This window comes from Eleutherodactylus coqui, chromosome 7, assembly GCF_035609145.1.
Source record: "Eleutherodactylus coqui strain aEleCoq1 chromosome 7, aEleCoq1.hap1, whole genome shotgun sequence".
NCBI classification, from domain to species: Eukaryota; Metazoa; Chordata; class Amphibia; order Anura; family Eleutherodactylidae; genus Eleutherodactylus; species Eleutherodactylus coqui.
This window is the reverse complement of record NC_089843.1, coordinates 149,180,035-149,200,477: the sequence shown is the minus strand read 5'-3', so window position 1 is coordinate 149,200,477 and position 20,443 is coordinate 149,180,035. Positions and strand designations below refer to the sequence as shown.

The 20,443-nt window shown below is 41.9% G+C and overlaps 1 protein-coding gene across 1 annotated transcript in view; it reads left to right on the top strand.

Annotated features, from left to right (window-relative positions):
* The window catches only part of COL25A1 (collagen type XXV alpha 1 chain), a 404,320-nt gene that overhangs the window by 220,639 nt on the left and 163,238 nt on the right, over positions 1-20,443 (top strand). Inside the window, exon 3 of the mRNA XM_066573822.1 lies at positions 13,911-13,955. Within this exon, the coding sequence (XP_066429919.1) occupies positions 13,911-13,955 (45 nt within the window). The remainder of the gene's footprint in view (positions 1-13,910; positions 13,956-20,443) is intronic.

The following is a 20,443-nucleotide window of genomic DNA, read 5'->3' as shown; positions in this document are numbered from 1 at the left end:
TGATGAAACTACATAAGTGATCGAACACAAAAGTACAGAATGCAGAAAATACTTCGTTATCACAAAGAGTTTATAAACTGCAAGGACTCTGCGGAAGCAGTAGACTGATAGCAAGTATTAGGAACACATTTCCCAACAAATATGTGTCATATTTTACTTTGAACCTTGGCAGCCTGACGTTTGCCATCTGGAAACAATACTTTACCTTGCCATGGTTAGAGGCCCGTACATGTGCTTGATGAAGTTGAAATACCTGCATGAATGTAAATCACATTCTCGTATTCTCTTCTACTTAACAGCCTTGCCATTTAGTATGTGTTCTGAGAACTAGCGAGAAGTTTTGAAATAGTTTCTATCATAATATCAAGCAAAGTTTGTGGATCCGTAGAGGCGAACGGCGGTGATGTGACGCTTAGGTATAAGATAATTCCCTTGCTGTCCATAGTATAACTTGCATTCATTAATCTTTATAGAAACGGTCTATTCCCATTGGAACACAATTTTTCTTTAACATAAGGGCTTGGAAATTGGAGTAGACACCTAAGGAACAAAATATTTCATAGTGAAATGTAAGATTTCAATACTAGGCGCCAAAGACTGTATCCTTGTCTTAACCAGCACATTTCGCAGTAGAGTAGAAATGACATGCTATACTTAGTTATTCACAGTCTCCCGGATTATGCTGGAACGGTGTATTTACTCATGAGCTACTAAAGTAATGGTTATTGGAGGTAATAAATATAAGGAATGTGTTGAAGAAGGAACAACGTTTACCTTTCTACTATTGCAGTAAAATTCTGTGTTAAGTTCATAATATATATATATATTTTTTTTTTTAACCTTTTTTGTATTATCTATAGTTGTTAGCATGAAGATTTGATAATTGCACTGTACATCTCATCTCTAACAGCAGATCAAGAAAAGGTTTGGATCCTATCCACTATTTTTTTCCTTCTTTTTACATTGTACTTGAGAAAGGAGCCTTGAGCTCTGAAACGCGTTGCACACATTGCCTTTTACTGTGCACATGTAGTCTTTTGTTCTTGTTTTTCTAGTTGCATCAGTTATTTTATTGCTTATTAAATATTGCCTACAACGCTAACAGGGAACTTATTTTATCAAGCTTTTTGTTCTATGTCTCCTTAGACCCATAGGGGGGGTTTGGATTTACCATACACCCTCTTCCGAAATATCATTTTTTCGATTGTTATCATTGATAAAGCAGGATTAACCCTCTGAGCGTGGGAGTATTTTCTTACACATTTATCGTGTGTACTTTTTTTTATGTTCATACACATGTCCTCCTTTGATTTGGCCCTTGGCTCAACCCATACCAAGTGGTGTGGTGCAAGATGAAAAAAAATACATATTAGTACGACAGATGACTCTAATATATATCATTCATCACCCGTAGGCTACAATATTAAGAACATTTATATATATATATATATATATATATATATATGTGTGTTTGGTTAAAGGGGTTTTTCCATCTCAGCTTTTCATATCCGAGATGGGTAAGCACTACCATGGTTACCGGCCACCCGCCAGAGCCTATGGAAAGAGCCAAGCGATTAGCACAGAGCTGTTTCCATAGCATTCAATCCATAGCTCTCCTAGTTATGGAAACAGCATAGCACGAAATTCAAGACAAGGTAACCGTAGAGTCATCTGTAAATCTATGTTTCTTATCTGAATTAAAATGTTCAATACTTATGGTATGCTTTACTGAAAACTGATGGTTACTTACTGTACTTAATGCATCTTGGTTGCCCTGTCTTCACCTGTATTTAGGGGCATGCCTGTTATTGTGGATGGAAGGTGACCACTAAGAGTTGTTGTTTCTTCACATTTTCCTCACTACCAGATAGTGGATTTTTGATTCTAACTGCTCAGTTTGATTTTTGATACTTTAGCAATAGCTCTGCATCTAAATACCCCGGCCAGGGCAGAGGGGCTATTTGTCATGCTCCCCTGGCACCCAGTGCATATGCCTAATGGCCCCGTCTCTGGCTGCTTCCCTGTAGAGGGTGATTCAAAATGAATGATGTGGAAGTAAAGCTGATTTATTCTTATATGAATTTGTCATGTGATCAGCACTGGCCAATCAGAGAGCAGTATACAGTATGCATTAGGTAGTTAGAATACTGATGCAGCCATTTTGGACAGCCAAAAATGGGGTCCTGAATGGACAGATTGGAGGGTTGGCAGAAAAGAACAGCAGCAGGTAATATACCTTCCCGTTTTGGTTGCTTTAATTTTTGTTAAATGCACCAATTTTTAACCAAATTTTGTACTGAACAATATAGCAGAAAAATGATCTATAAGCTCTACAATGTATTTCCTACAGTATTTCTGCATAATACTTGTAAGCCAGAATTAAAAATACACTTCCATTAGAAAAGAATATCTATAGCACCCTCCTAGGTATTTTGAAGGTACTGGGATCTGTGAAAGTATTGAATTATATTTTATGCAGTAGTATCGTGCTTAATATTTCTGGCATGCATATAGCAAGACGTACATGTACAAAAGTAGAGATGAGCGAGCACCAAAATGCTCGGGTGCTCGTTACTCGAGTCGAACTTTCAGTGATGCTCGAGAGTTCGTTTCGAGTAACGAACCCCATTGAAGTCAATGGGCGACTCGAGCATTTTTGTATATCGCCGATGCTCACTAAGGTTTTCATTTGTGAAAACCTGGGAAATTCAAGAAAGTGATGGGAACGACACAGAAACGGATAGGGCAGGCGAGGGGCTACATGTTGGGCTGCATCTCAAGTTCCCAGGTCCCACTATTAAGCCACAATAGTGGCAAGAGTGAGACCCCCCCCCCCCCGCACTGTCAGCATAAAGATCGTCCTCATCTGCCACAGCTGTAGCATCTGTGGCAGAGAAGAACGATGTTAGCCCATTGAATTCAATGGAGCCGGCAATACAGCTGGCTCCATTGAAAGCAATGGGCTGCCGGCGATCGCAGGATGAATTGTCAGGAAGGGCTTAAATATATAAGCCCTTCCCTGCAATTCATCCAGAAATGTGTAAAAAATCAAAAATATATATATACTCACCTGGTCCCGGCAGACGGAGTTCAGCACAGCCAGCGGCAGTCCTCCTGAACTGCTCTGAACAGCTGGTGGTAGTATTCAGCAGCCGGGGATTTAAAATCCCCGCCTGCTGAATGAGCTGCCTCTAATTGGTCACAGCCTGACCAATCAGAGGCAGATTCCACTCACACACCCATTCATTATATATTTAAGCCCTTCCCGACAATTCATCCCGCGCTCGCCAGCAGGCCATTGCTTTCAATGGAGCCGGCTGTATTGCCGGCTCCATTGAATTCAATGGTCAGTGCTCGTTTAATCGAGACGAGTACCGCGTGGTGCTCGTCTCGAGTAACGAGCATCTCGAGCACCCTAATACTCGAACGAGCATCAAGCTCAGACGAGTATGCTCGCTCATCTCTATACAAAAGACATGCATTGTAGTTTTACTAACAGGGTCCCAGACGCTAAGCATGCAGTTTTGTCATAATTAACCTCTGTAATCACATATGCTGTAGACTTTGAATTGTTTAACCTTGTGGGAAGGTGGGGGTGAAGGGGTTGTCAGTACAGTCTTGCATTGTAAAACAGAAAAGTTTGGAAACATCACCTGAGTGTTTCTCATTGTACTCTTCCCCAATACATCGATAAATAATTAGGCATTGATAAGGCTATGATATCCCTTGAGTACTGCCTAAATTAAGTGGTTACTTTAACAGTTCCTTATTATGACTGTCTATCACAGTGTGCTTTCAGTGAGGAGGGTGGACCGTCATTGCTTCCAAGAACCATATATGCTGTTATTGCATGTTAAGCATCATAACATACGTATCCCTTTAAGGGCTCCCTCACACACAGCTTTTTGGTACAGTTTTTGTATTTTGAAAAAGCGCCATGAACTTCATATATTTTTTACATGCTCTTTTTTATATACACATTTTTTTCTCAAGCTTTTTTTTCTGCATAGAGAAATCAATGAGAAAACACTTTAAAAATGTCATAACTTCAGCATGCTGGGATATATTTTATTTTTTTTAAACATCTTTTTATTGGCATTTAGGTATAGCATAACAATGAGAATAATAGAAATAATGTTACATTACAATACAGAAACCTCGTGAGCTTGTACATAAATCTGTAAGATTCTAGTAGTTAGAGCTTTCAGCTACTTTTTTATTGTCAGAACATACATTTAAAATAAAATGACAAGACATGGAATAAAGGAAGGAAAAAGAAAGAGAGAGAAAAAAACCCCAGAAAATGAGATGCATTCATATACCTTACCTAACGTCTTAAAGGTATCTCAAAAATCCCAACTTTGGACCTAGGATTCTCCACTCTCGTCTAGATGTGGACCATATTCAAAATATAGAAACCTTCTGAGTTATTTGGAATTCCTCATAGCTTAGCCATCTAATCTTGACCTCTCTAGCTGGTCGGCATTTTCCAAGGTGAGGTACCAGGTAGTATCTTTAAAGGGGTACACACGTGATCTTATTTCTGAGGTAGTGAGAAATGTTTCCATGAAGTAACTACATTTAAGGAAGAATCTTTTGGCCTGCGATTCTGCCCGTCGTTCTGTTTCTAGCCTATCGAAATGAAGGATCTGTTGTATAATATCAGATATTATTGGGACTTGTTGTTGTTGCCAGTATTGTAATAAACAGCGTTTACTCACAAACAATATAATGTGTGATAGTCTTGTCATATTTATTATGGGTGGCGAAGAGTGGAATAAGTATGTTTATGGGGACAGCGGTAAGACATGTTTCCATGTTCTATGTATGAGGGTTTTAATATCTATCCAGCATTTTTGGATTTTAGGGCAGGACCACATACCATGTAATAGGCCAGTCCACGGTTGAGAACATTTAGGGCATACAAGCAAGTAGTGTAGGGCATTAGGGTGGGGAGATGTCAAAACCATATGCTGTGATATTAAAGAAAACGACATTGGGGGCTCCTTCACATGGGCGTATACATATTTGTGCGCACCTCAGCACTGCAATTTTGCAGAACAAGCAATGCTTTTTTGCACGTGCATCGGTGTATTTAACTGCAATGTTCATTTGCACTACTTGAAATGGCTAATTCATTCCAGATGTGTTCTTCCTACAGCGGAATTACACAGTGTATTACGCATCTCCTTGTCACCACATGCCCCCACCCCCATTGGCTTCTTTAGAGACCTTTGGTTTGCAAATGCGTAGAAAATTGGAGCATGCTGTGGTTTTGGGATTTTTTTGTGCACCGCCAAAATATTTACTCAAAATACGACTTAGTTGTGGACAAATCCATTGAAATCGATGCATTCTATTCTCTGTATAATGCGCACACAAATATGCCCACAGCAATAGGGGCAAAAAATATTTTTAAAAAACCCACTGTTTGTAGTCTGTCTTCTAATTTCCTACTGACCTACAGCTACTGGACGCAGTATTTTTTGTCACCAAGAACCTTTTTGTCACCAATCAGTGAAAAGTCACCCAAAACAGCGTGTTTGCAAAATGACTGTGTGAAACCAGCCTAAACCAGTATCCACAGATCAAGCAAGAAAGCTGTTTGACCAGACTTTTTTAGCAAAGTCTTCTTCTTCCTCTTCTTCCTCTTCTGCTCCTCTTCTTTTTTTCCTGTTCTTCCTTTTCTCCTACTTCTTCCTCTTATTATTATGTCTTTCACTACAAATGGGAAAGTCATCCATGTATGAACGCAATGGATATATCTCTCTATTGCATCAATTGTGTGGGAACATTTTATTGTAGAGTATATGCCTTTGAATCCCATGAGCCTAATATGTCATTGTATGGATGACATGGTGACACTGTTCCTTACTCTCGGCACTCTGCCAGACCATGGCAATGTTACAATGAGTTATTGTCAAGGCAAGTCTATTTTATAAATAGTGCTGCCACTTAAAATTATTTTTCTCCCTGCTGTTTTCCGTTTGCCGATGGTATCAACAGTTCTTTCACAATCGAAAATTAATGGCCTCTAGGAGCTATTTGCAGTAATCGCGGATATGATATCATTATGTGTGCCCGTGTGTGTTCATTGAAATAGCCCATCAGGAAAATACTATATGTAAGTCTGGAGCAGCTAGCCAGTTCATTTCCTTCACTTGTGTTCCTGAAAGAAACATGACATTTTCAAGAACGTGGCAATGTGTTGCCCCTACGAAACAGTGTTAACATTGATGAGAGTAATTCTCAATTCCTTTGTCCACTTGGAATCTTGCTGCTGTTTTTCTTCGAGAACTAATCCTTTGATTGCCAGAGACAGACTTCATTAGCCCACACACAAATGCAGCATTTTTTTTTCCTTCAGTGACATTTTAGGACCTTTGACAGAATTTTTTTCTTAACTCGATGCTATATCTGCACAGTTCCATCAAATACAAACAGAAGCAGCCTAATCTTTTCAGTCCCGAATGCCAAGACTCACTGTTTCCATCTTCAACAAGGTGCCCCGTTGTTCCTTTCAACACCACATTGCTTCCTGCCGACTCAATAAAAATGAATATCACAATGAAAGAGGAGTTAGGAATGGCTGATGGGAAGATAAGTAGGGGGAGAAGAACTTTCATATACATGAAGGAAAGGGGATTTTCCTAAAAAACTTTCCCAGTAGTTATTACTGTTTGTTTTAGTTTTTGGTTCATTTGTTATCCTTTTAACATGATACCTTGTAGTATAGTATGATCTACTGTGATCAGGGGACAAGCCTGTTGATTGAAGTTCAGGAAGTCATAACCTAGAACACATTTACACCTCTTTCGACCCAAGCCCCGTGTTCAGTTTTCTCATTCTTCTCTTATTTTGGAGACATAGTATGTTGCTAGTAGATCACAATGTGTACAACATTTTGAACCTGATATATTGTGAGATTTACACATCCTGATTATTTCTTAAGTTCATGTTCCCCTCCCTTTGTAAATTATACATAAACCTTAATAACTAACCTGATACACTTCTAAATTAGTCAGCTTGGAAATTCCCTATATAAGATGCAAATTTCGAAGTCCTTTAAGACCCAGTTTGACAGTTATCTGGCTGGTTAAAAAAAATTGATGGGGTATACTTAGGGTAGACCATCAACATTTTATCAGTGGAGGTCCATCTTTCAGTAACCCCACTGAAGCTCAAAGAACCTGACAAGAATCCCAAAAACTATGGAGCTTTGCCTGGTAAACAATGAAGCAGACACAATGAGCATCTTGGCCTCTTCAAACAGCTGATCTGTGGTGGTGCTGAAAGTTAGACACCCACAAATCTAATTGATGGTGTGTCCTTAGGATAGGCCATGCATTGAAAAAGAATAGCATAACCACCTATATGCATGACTGGAAATTCAATGAGATATCACTTAGAGGATGTTGGCATTTGTTGGTAGCACCTCGTCCAATGTCCTTTAATGACACATTTTCCTTTTGCAGGGTGCCCTTCCCTTCTTTGCAATTAGCTGGAACTGAGCTCCCACCCCATAACTATTGAGATTCTGAATATGGTTTGCATGCCAGATATAACAAGGGAAAATTAATTTTAAGATATAGCATCTATCATGCTCCTTATTTCAAAAAGCAAAGTGGTAACAGAGTTTTGGCCCATTTACACGTAGTGATAGTCAGGCAAAAATGCCCCATAATCATTACGTCTAAACGCGGAGCCATCAGGCACTATTCGTTCACTTTTCATTTGTCCCTCAGTCTTAGCCTGCATTAAAATCATCCTTGGTTCGCTCACTTCTCGTTACATCTAAAGGATGCCCACTCAGAATGTGAAGACTGAGCAAGAAGTTGGCGATTCCCAGGGATGATCTGCCTGTCTAGCGTGAACAACTAATGGTGATGTCACTCGCCCATGATCTTGTTTAGATGACAGTTGGGTTAATGACTGCATGAGCGCTGACGTCACCGCTAAAGTTTACAGAGTGCTTACACTGACAGACTTCAGCGCTGGATGGCGGCCATCTATGTGAAGCACTATGGGGAGTGCTTACACTGAACGACAAGCCTGTGATTTAGCCATAGTTCTTATGTTGACTTAAAGGACTTGTGACCGAATAGTTAGGGATTTGTTTTCATTTACACTTCAAGATTATCGCTCAAATTTGTTTTATTTTTGAAAAAATTTTAAGAGATAATCGTCCCGTGTAAATGGCCCATTAGGCACCCGAAGTTATGCCAAAATGTATTGCTCATTGAATGAAGGCAGAGTATGCATAAATTGAATGATGAAAGATAAGCAAACAAACTATCATTTGTTGTTCAGTCGCTGGCAGCGTTTACACTGAACGATTATCACATATAAAATGCAAAATCTGTTTGTTTGTGTCACATACAAATCCACAGTTCTGGCGCGACTGAAGAGAAATTTTACATAAGCGTTCTTTAGCACCAGGCGACAAATACTGGCGTACTTAAAAATAGAAAACTCACCAACTTACCCTGTACTTTTCATTGCCAATAGCAACCAATCACAGCACAGCTTTCATTTTTGTGGCCCCACTCTTTTTATTCTAGGATTGCTATTCATAAAATCTCCAGGCAACGTATTGAGTATACCACGTAGCTGTCCATATTCCCATGGTCCAGCGAGTTTCTAAACAACTATTAGTCTCTGGAAATGGCCCTTATCTGAAAAACCAACTAAGTGATCTGGGCTCAGCCACACGGGCGCATCTGGGCGCCGATGCGCCCGTCTTCCTGCACGAAGAAGACGGCCGCACTGCACGTGCGCACGACTCTCTGCAGCGACGAAAGAAAGAACACATGACCGGCAATGGAGCCGGTCATGTGTTCTTTCTGCTGGCGGTGTGGAGAGTCGTGCGCACCTGCAGTGCGGCCGTCTTATCCTGCAGGAAGACGGGCGCATCGGCGCCCAGATGCTCCCGTGTGACTGAGCTCTTAAAGTTCTTATCAGTCACTTATGTTGGAGCAAGCAATGTCCACTAGTTCTCTTAAGAAAGCAACAGCATGAGGTAAACAAGAAGTTCTAGGATCTTCAAAACCAGCTGATCAGACTAGTCAAGGGAACCAGAAAGTGCCTCTAGTGAAAAACTGCAAAAAGTGAATATTCCTTACACGTTTTTCATTATACTCACAAGAGCTTAAAGGGGTTGTCCCGCGGCAGCAAGTGGGTCTATACACTTCTGTATGGCCATAATAATGCACTTTGTAATGTACATTGTGCATTAATTATGAGCCATACAGAAGTTATAAAAAGTTTTATACTTACCTGCTCCGTTGCTAGCGTCCTCGTTCCCATGGAGCCGACTAATTTTCGCCCTCCGATGGCCAAATTAGCCGCGCTTGCGCAGTCCAGGTCTTCTCCTGTTCTCTATGGGGCTCCGTGTAGCTCCGTGTAGCTCCGCCCCGTCACGTGCCGATTCCAGCCAATCAGGAGGCTGGAATCGGCAATGGACCGCACAGAAGAGCTGCGGTCCACGGAGGAAGAGGATCCCGGCGGCCATCTTCACCGGTAAGTATAGAAGTCACCGGAGCGCGGGGATTAAGGTAAGCGCTCCGGTAAGCTTTCTTTAGGTCCCTGCATCGGGGTTGTCTCGCGCCGAACGGGGGGGGGGGGGGTTGAAAAAAAAAAAACCCGTTTCGGCGCGGGACAACCCCTTTAAAGCTTGCAGGCATTAAAATATTGAGTAGAGTCTCCACAACGTATCAGACCGCCCCACTTACGTTCCGCTCAGTTTGAGCTTTTTCCGGGGCAAAATGAACTGTAACAGAATGACTGCTAATAACAGAATTCAATTCTTATTCAGAATTCCAAAAATGGCCATTTTATTTTTTTCCATGAGGTCTTCTGTCCAATATTAGGGCAATTCGATTGTTTCTCCACAGACCCTGTAGACGTCTACATGAACACTGCACATACGGTACATTCTGCCCTGGGTTAGAAGGATAGTTTATAACTAGAGATGAGCGAGTATACTCGCTAAGGCACATTACTCGAGCGAGTAGTGCCTTAGTCGAGTATCTCCCCGCTCATCTCTAAAGATTTGGGGGCCGGCGGAGGGCGGGGAGCGGGGAGGAACGGAGGGGAGATCTCTCTCTTCCTCCCCTCCCCCCCCCCCCCCCGCTCCCCGCCGCAACTCACCTGTCACCAGCGCCGGCCCCCAAATCTTTAGAGACGAGCCGGGAGATACTCGGCTAAGGCACTACTCGCTCGAGTAATGTGCCTTAGCGAGTATACTCGCTCATCTCTATTTATAACTCTTTTACATGTAGTACATTGTATATGCTTTACACTAAAATAATACAAATGCTAAAATAATGTAATTACATTAGCCAACATGACTAATTGTCATTAAAAGAACACCATTTTGTACATTTAGGGTACAAACTACTAACAGTAATGTACTTAAAATGAATGTGATATTTTTAATTAATTTTGTCCAGTTGCGGTCTGTTTTCCACAGGAAATATGGTGAACGTGGGAGAATTGGCTAGTTAATCCTCCTTATTCCTGTCACACTAATGGACTACTCAATATTATTAAAGTAAACATTGCCCAAATAACCTCATTCTAACTTGGGGAGAAATGTGGGCGTCTTGGGAATTAAAAAGGTTCATGAATTACAAATTTAAATTTGCAAATTGTAGAATTGTGACTCCAATCTTACCTTTCAGAGATTGAAATAGAAATGATCTAAAAGTAATTTTTTAGTAAGATGCCAGGGTAGAGACCTGGGAAACGGAAACTGATAGTGGATCTACATTGCTCCAATGACACTCAGTACTATTAAAGCAAATATTGCCTTAATACTTGTAGTTTACATTCCAGTCTATGAACCATTTCCCATATTCTTCAGTCAACATTCACATTCCGTAGTAAGTCTGTCTGGTTATCAGGCAACTCTTCATACAGACTTTTGTACAGATATAATTATTTCGCAAGCCTTCCAATTTGAGCTTTTTTCTGCTATATATAAGTAGGTTTAGGCAAAACCACATTCACACGCACTATCCCGTGGCTTTTGGGTGGGGAACATGGGAACATAGCCTTATATACAGTGCTGTGCAAAACTGTGGAAAAATGCTACAAAGTATAAATACTTCAAAAGTAATAATAATAATAATCTTTATTTGTATAGCGCCAACATATTCCGCAGCGCTTACATAGACAGGGGGGAATACAGAAAGACAAAATACAAACATTACAGAACCACGGTTACATATAGTAATCAGTTGATGGAAACAATAGGGGTGAGGGTCCTGCTCCAACGAGCTTACATACTACAAGTAATGGGGTGATACAGAGGGTAAAGGGGCTGGAGATGTGCACAGTATGGCGAGGTGGAGAGTGAGCGATGCTATACACATAGACAATGGTCAGACATTTAGCCGTGTGACGGCAGAAACGGTGTGACTGCAGGAGCGGTTTATGATGGCTAGCAGGGATTGCAGTCAGTAGGTCAGGGAGCATGTTATCAGGCGGAGTACAGAGAGGTTTGTTTAGGGAATGCGGTATGCCTCCCTGAAGAGGTGCGTTTTTAGAGCACGCCTGAAGTTCTGCGAGTCCTGGATTGCTCGGGTAGCCTTTGGTAGTGTGTTCCAGAGGACCGGTGCTGCTCTGGAGAAGTCTTGGAGGCGGGAATGAGAAGTTCGAATTAAAGGGGCGCTCAGTCTGGTTTCATTCAAAGTAGAAGTTAGGATGGCTTCAGACAAATGTACATAATATGCTCGCCTCAGCACAACATATTTGTAGTGAATGAGGAGATGAGGTGATTTGTGCGTGTCTGTGCATCAAGCTGTACTTTTTTGCGCATGCAGGGTATGTAAATATGAATATGTGCTACACCACCCACTCTGATTTAAAAGGCTATTTAGCCTGATCAGGTCCACATGTGTTCCTTTCTTACACGGAAATGCACTACATATGGCGCATGTTCTTGCACACGCATTTGCGCATCTCCCATAGACTCCTATGGGCATTTGGTGCACAAATAGAGCCGGTTATATTTTTTTTGTGCGCACAAGAAATGCATGCACAGAAAAAGGAAATGAGAAATCAATGTGCTCTATTCTCTGTGTTTTGCGAGTGCAAAAATTTCCATCTGAGGTCGCCCTTATTGTTTACTTCTGTCAGTTAACTAAATGCAAAGTTTATGAACAAAAGAAAAATGTAAATCAAGTCAATATTTGGAGTGACTACTACCCTTTAACTTCATCACAACATCAGTTTCAAACATCTTAGAGAACTAACTACAGATCTTCGGTGGATGTCGGCTTCCTCAAATCCTTCTGTTTCTACATGTATTCCAAGACTGACTTGATGATGTTGAGATTGGTAGTGTGAGGAGGCCATATCATCACTTTATGCTGAGGATAGTTCTTAATGACATTTGCGGTATGTTTGGGGTTGTTGTCCTGCTGCAGAATAAATTTGAAGCCAATCAGATGCCTCCCTGATGGTATTGCAGGATGGATAACTATCTGCCTATATTTCCCTGCATTGAGGTCACCATTAATCCTGACCAAATCCCCAACTCCATTTGTTGAAATGCAGCCACAAACTTGCAAGGAACATCCTCCATGCTTCAGTGTTGCCTGCAGACACTCATTATCGTATCGCTCTTCAGCCCTTCGGCGAACAGACTGCCTTCTGTTACAGACAAATATTTCACATTTTGATTCATCGTCCCAGAGCTCCTCTTGACACTTTTCTGCACTCACGTTCCAATGTTTTTGTGCACAGTTGAGTTGCCTGGCCTTGTTTTTACATCAAATGTATGGCTTCCATGAAGACCATTCCTGGACAGACTTCTCCAAACAGTAGATGGGTGTTCCTGGGTGCCACTGGTTTCTTACAGTTCTGAGCTGATGGCACTGCTGGACATCTTCCAGTTTCGAAGGGAAGTAAGCAAGATGTGTCTTTCATCTGCTGCACTAAGTTTCCTTGGCTAACCTCTGCTTCTGCAGTCCTCAAAGTTACCTGTTTACTCAAAAGAGCACATCTTGAAACCCCCGGTCTGCTTTGAAATCTTTGGCTGGAACAGACCTTACCTCAGTGTAACTACCTATTTCGTAATTGCCAAAAATAAACTATTAATGCTTCTATTTTTGAAAGCATTTTTAATTTGCAGCATTTTTATCACACTTGACTAAAACTTTTGCTCAGTCCTGTATTTCAAACATGGGTAGGTCGATAGGCTTCGTAGGCAAAGGGGGCCTAGTGGTTATGATTGACCCTGGGAACATGATATTGTGAGCCCCACTGGGAACTACAACCAGTGTGAATAATTACATCTCTGTACAGCACTGCACAATACATAGCTGCGGTATAACTGAAGAATAACCCTGTCGGTTTAGGAATGAACACATAAATTCATCCATGTATTCTGAGATATATACAGGAGTGGCCCTTTGACTTTTAACATAGCTGTCCTCAGTTTGGAGGTTACCTCGACGTGTCTTTGTGATGTGCTTCTGCTGGTTTAGATTTGTTGCATACGTGTGGCCCGTAGGTTTTATTAAATTGCCTGTGGTATTTCAAAGCAGAATTTAATCTACATTTCATTCATAATGAATAATCCTGTGAATAATTGCTTGTCATGAACATTAATAGTAAAGTCATGAAATTACCTTAGAAGTCATTTCTTCGGCTCCAGCCGCTGCTAATGCTTCGACTAAAAGGTCATAGGTTCAGGAACTGACAAGGTCAGACCATCATGTAAACCGGCCGAGGCCCACACAATGTATTACTATAGCACTTTATAGCACTGCGACTAATTATTGGCCCCACGTATATAAAGCAAACCTTTTTATTTTTGAAGTACAATTTCTTTTATTAGCAAATAAAATGTCTCTTTTATATAAGCGGCAAAGCTAACCCAGTGTTTCTTTCTTTCATTATAGGTCCACCTGGGCAGAGAGGCAAAAGGGGTAGAAGAGGTGAACCAGGTAAAAAGTTTTACGTTTTTCATAAAGTTATGCATCACTATAGTGTAAACTTTGAAAATGTCAACTTACTTACATTAGGCAACTTCCTATAGGAATTTAGCACATATGGGTAGTACATCGTGAATACCAAGTTTGATCTATGGTAAGTGTTTAGAGCTACACTCCGGTCCTGTCCAAACAAGAATGGCTGCACCGCTTCTCTAACTACTCGATATACACTTTGTATTAGTATGCATCGGTAGTCTAAGACACTACATGCTGCTTTCGCTGGCCACTGTTGTTCACCTGGGCAGCGTTGGCCAATCAAAGTTGCGTGTTGTGTCTTAGACTAATGATGCATACTAGTGCACAATGTGCAACAGGTAGCCAGAGAAGTGGTGTTGCCATCTTTGTTTGTCCAGGACCGAAGGGTTGCTTTAAACATACTAAGCACACTTAGGGGAACACTTATTTCATTGCTCTACATGTTACTGCATCAATTTACTGCAGGTTTCTGTGCAAAAACCTATGCAAGAGGCCAGATCACAAGAATTCTGAAAACAGTGATAATGCTTATCAACTTGGACATTGATACATAGGCATATAGTATTTTCATATTACAATATACATTGACTGGCAGCTGTATTAGGGACACCTGCCCTTTCACTATTGGAGCTTCCCGGTATGGAAATTAGATATATGACCCCAGAGTGCAGCATAAAGTCAAGTGGGCAAGTTTCCATGGATCAGTTTCAATGTGACTTCAAATTAGAAAGGGAAAATCAAGAAATCTGAGCAAGTTTGAGCAAGGCATGATCATCGGTGCCAGACTAGCTGGGGTAGTATTGCAAAATGTGCCAGCCTTGTAAGGTTTTTCTCGTGCAACTGTGTTGAGAGTGATCCAAGAATGCTGTGATTGAGGAAAAACATCCTACAAAATGGCTTTCTGTAGACATAACTCATCGATGAAAGGGGTCAGAAGAGGATGTCAAGAATTGTATTGGTGAACAGGCAGTGCATAGTCAAGCAGATTGTGGCTAAATACAACACTGATGGCTTCAACTTATGTGTCCGAACACACAACGTGTCATTCTTATCATGATGCACTATTAAAGCTGATGACCAGGTTGAGTGCCAATACTGTCTAAGAGAAACAGAAAGACAAGGACCACAAATATTGCATTACCGAGTGGTGGGAAAACATCGCCTGGTTAGATGAATCCAGATGTCTGTTGTGCATGTGTAGTGGCCCAAAGTCTATATATCTGGCCCCTCCATAACTGTCATACATGTCATATCGTTAATGTGGATACTCTGTGCAAATTGTCTTGTCTTTAGTTATGTGTATTGCACAGCTGCAGCATGTAAGAGGTTAAGGTCTGTGAATGTTTGGGATATGTCTGGAAAATGTAACAATTTGTGTTGTCACATGAGTATGCAAGGTATATATGTGAGTGCAAGAGAAGGAAGAAAAGGCGTTGCATTGCTTCAACGGTTGAGTGTGGAAGGACAGTGAAGGTTGGAAGAGGAAGAGAGGTACCCTAATGACTTTGTTCCAGGACCGCTATCTTAGGGGAGAGAAAGAGAGAGACCACTGTGCAGTGTTCAGAAGCCTGTCCAAAAGTGAGTGTTAGTGGAGTGATTCATCTTCCTCCAGTGTTCATGTCCAGGAGCAGAGTCATACAGATAACTTTGCCTGTAGGATCGGTATCATCCTGTGTCCTAGTGTGTGTGTGTCCAGAAGTGGAGTCATATAGATAACTTAGACTGTAGGCCTGGTACCATCCTGTGTTGTTCCTCCCTGACCTCCGTAATTTGTCCTTCCTGCACTGGTGTGAGAATTTGTATATTCTGCAAGTAAAGTCCAGTCATTGACCGTTCCCAGTGACTGAAGTTGTCAAGTTAGTCGTGTGTGGACTCTTTTACTTCTCCCGTCGGACATCCTACCAAGTAAGGAACAGTAACGTCACCCATTTCATTTCTTCAAGCCTACCACACCATTTATTCAGGTGACTGCTGCCACAGCGTTGTCTGGAAGAGGCCTGGCGGCGCCTTGGCCATCCTTGTGCCCGTCCCTCAGGGAAGGAGTTGGTAGTGCCACCGTGACATCCCTACCAACTACCCCCGCCATCTCCTCAGTGGTGTGCCCTGTGTCTCAGTCGTTGCACCTGCTGATGGGAGAGTCAGAATTTGGTGCAAGCAGCATGAATTGATGAACCCTTCCTGTCCAGTATCAACAATTCTGGCAGTTAGAGCTGGAGTAATGTTGTGGGGAATGCTTTCTACGGACACCACAATGAACTGTTGCTGTTCTGAAGGCCAAAGGAGGTCCAATGTGCTACTAGATTGCAGTCTTTAGTGAAGTGGCCTTTCGATGTACACAGTTTTTTTATGCAAAGCTTGGTTAGTGCATACTGATATAATATACATATACATCAGTGTTATACATGAGCGTACGTGATCAGCTCATGTATACATTTTCTAAACCAGTGCATGGCTGGCTACGGGACTTTAAAATCTAATTTCCTCCTTATTGAACTAACAGCCACATAAGCGGTATCATAATGTTTGTCTAAAGACATATCTCACGATGTATTTGAAGGCACGAGCGCTCCAATATTGTAAGCACCTAATTACTCTTCATGTGACTTCTTCCCGAGTTTCTTTTTGCTCTAACATCTGCTCCAGCACCCTTCATGTGAACATTTATTGCAGACTTGTTCTACTGTGGTCTGCACCTGCCAATTATTGGCAATAAGCTAGCTCTTATAAACCCATCTGCTCAATAATGTGGCATTGATATGCTGCACCTTTATAGAATTAGTTATTTGTCCTTTAGCTCTCATAAAACAGATTTCGTGATATTTCCCCCACAACAAAACATTTTACTGCTTCTGAATTAATGTTACAATAAAGAAATTCAATATGAAAACTGAATTACGGCTACACCTGTGGGAGCTCATTGTGCAGCCGCCACTCTTTTTTTTTTAGTCTCGAAGAACCTAATTGAAAGCATTGATTGAAAGCTTGATTTGCTCGGCATAAAAAGGCAAAAATGACATTCAGTTAGACTGGCACATGTTGTTTTCCTGAAACTCCTAACTCTTATGATATTTGAGGCTTTTAACTAAGGCTGTTAGCGCTGGGAGAATGAAACATCGGTGCATAGCAGATATACTGATGTTAGATGGTCAGCTTCGGGGGTGCAATTGTTAATGCAAATTAATGCATTCTTTATGTGAATTGTTACCATTGTGGAAGTACTGTCTTCAGTGCCATAAAATGGTTTAGTAATTTCCTGTTAGAGAAGCTAGAGTTATCAGCCTCTACCAATACAACTACTATAGCCAGGGGTTTTACCACAGCCGGTAGTTGGTGTTAAGGTTGTGCAATTGGGACCTGTGGTTCTACAGGCTTCCTTGGGCACACGTTTACAGGTAGGGGTTAATTGAGCTGGCTGGTGTGGTATTCTCCACCAGCCAATCCTCCTGGTCGCTGCAGATAAATACCAGCAGACTCTTGGCAGAGATTGCTGGTCATTTTAGTGCCTTATGTATCACTTTTTATCCCACTCACAGTTGGTGTTTGCATGCTTGTCTGTAGTGTCCCTCTCTCATTCCCTGAAGATGGTTTGGACACCTGTTGTCTCTCCCCTCCTTGTATTCTGGGGTGCATACATTGTGTAGTGTGTGGTACGGTGACCTCACAGGTGCAGGTGGCCCGCAGGTTTCTCCCTATCCCTGTGCAGGTGCAGCCCCCAGACGTCTTATGTCTTGTGTGTCAGATGGGTGATGCCTGACACTGCTCCTTATGTCAGCATGGTGGCTGATTCTCCCTATTCCACTGGTATGAGGACACTTGGACTGGCTATGGTTTACCATCTATGCATGTAAGCTCTGGGTGGGGTCCATGTTGTATGCACTACCTGTTGCATGTTGGTGTGAACAGTGACTTGTGTTGTATGTTTGTGCAAGTTGCCAGACATGAGGTGTGAGTAGTCCGGTTCTATGTGGTATGTGTTACAGTGTATGTTGGTGTGAACAGTGACGTATATTACGTCTGTGCAGGGTGCCAGACATGTGCTTTAGGTGCTGTCCTGTGTACAGTGTGTGTGTGTGAACAGAGTCGTGTCCATGTGTGTGTTTGTGGTTTTAAACGGACAAGTTTGCGTCCCACCTGTGGAGTGGCTCTTTTGTGCGCCAAGCGGATGTAACAGTTGGATGCCCTTTAGGAAACGAATGTAAGATGGCACAGACCTTATAAGATCATATTATTTCTTTATTGACACATGGAGCATATACAAGTACTAGTAATTATTAGGAAATTATAGTACTAGTGTTTCTGGTGGCGCAATGTGCCACACAGCTGTGCTACATGGTACATCCATTATGATCCCCACACATGACACACACAGCTGTACTTTATCCATCGTGACACCACAGATCACACACACTGTGCTACATGGTACATCCATGCTGATTTTCAGACATAAACAGCTCAGCAAACTCCTGAATACAGTGATCAGCCATTGGTCAAGTGATCCCTGACTCCACCCACAGGTGATCACATGATCAGGGGCTGCAACGGGGACTCCACCCACAGGGGATCTGCTACCTTGGATCTAATTCTTAGCAACAGGGAGGAAATGATTGAGGAAGTAAGATTGGCTGGGACCTTAGGAGGCAGTGATCATGCTATCCTTGAATTTTGGATAAAACAGGGAGGAAGACCTGAGAAGACTCAGATCTCAAGGTTAAATTCCAGAAAGGCAGATTTTAATGAACTCCGAAAGAGGGTAGGAAGAATTCAATGGCTGGATGTTCTTAAGGACAGAAATGTCCAAGAAGTGGGGAAATATTGCAAAATGAGATTCTCAAAGCACAATCGTTAACAATTAGAGATGAGTGAGTATACTCACTAAGGCACATTACTCGAGCGAGTACTGCCTTAGCCAAGTATCCCACCGCTCGTCTCTAAAGATTCGGGGGGCGGTGCGGGTGACAGGTGAGTTGCGGCGGGGAGCGGGGGAGGAGAGAGAGATCTCCCCTCCGTTCCTCCCCGCTCTCCCCCGCCACTCCCCGCCCCCCGCCGGCCCCCGAATCTTTAGAGACGAGCAGGGAGATACTCGGCTACGGCACTACTCACTCGAGTAATGTGCCTTAGCGAGTATACTTGCTCATCTCTATTAACAATCCCTAAAAGAAGGAAGAATGGGAAGCATTTAAAGAGACCAGGATGAATGAACACAGAACTTGCACACATGTTAAAAAGGAAGAAAAATATGTTTATCAAATGGAAAGAGGGGGGGGGGGTATCTAAAGAATATAATGCCGTCTTCAGAAAATGTAGGGCAAGTGTCAGAAAAGCTAAAGATAGTAATGAATTGCCAAGTCATGCCAGACAAACCTAATTCCTTCTATGACAGAATCACTGACTGGGTTGATCAGGGAAATGCGGTGGATATAGTATATATTGACTTTAGTAAAGCAGTTGACAAAGTATCTTATACCATACGTATTGAAAAAATGACCAAATATGGGATTGACAAGGCAACTGTTAGTGGATTCACAACTGGCTGAGTGATCGTACTCAAAGAGTGGTTATAAATGGGTGTACATCCAAGTGGAAGAATGTATCAAGTGGGGTACCACAAGGCTCTGTCCTAGGCCCAGTGTTGTTCAACATTTTTATAAATGATCTGGAGGAGGGAATTGATTGGAAACTAATCAAATTTTCCTATGACACAAAGCTAGGAGGGATAGCTAACACTAGGGAAGAGAGAGAGAGGATTCAAAAAGATCTAGAAAAGCTTGAACAGAAAGGTGTTTAAGAAGGAGAAATGCAAAGTTCTACATCTGGAAAAAAATGAAAAAAGCAAATACAGAATGGGAGGAACTACACAATGGCTCCTCACACAGCAGTGATGTCATTGCAGGTCCTTCAGCCCACTGGATCTCTGTAGTGGCGGTAGGTCATGTCTTCTTTCAGGACCGCTGAGTTGTGCCTGAGATAAGAATGGCTTAGTTGTATTCTCATTTTGCTATGTTTGTCCTCCCCTTTCAAGAGCCCTAACTTTGTTGTTCTTCTGTTGGTCAGGCTCTGTGTTTTATATATGATGTAGGACCTCCAATGATGTCACCAGGGGCAGAGCAATGACATCACCAAGGACAGAGCATGAAAAGCACCCCCACACAAACATACATACTCACAGTCAAGTGGTCATTAGTAGTTTGATGTAAGGAAATTGCTATATCGATAATAATATTAAATATGGTAGTAAAAAAGAAAGATGGAATAATACTTCTGCAGTGCCACCTATTGGATGGCAGCATTCCTTCAAATCAATGTCAGGCCCTTTATACAGGTCTTTATAACAATGACTGGGAATAGGAAACCAAGCGAGAAAACCATACACAGACAGCTGTTTCTGGGTTTTTGCCCCTCATCAATGTGCAGAAGCTTTCTGGCTTGGCTGGGGAGAGGCCTGTGATGTGGCCCAAGAGGATTAT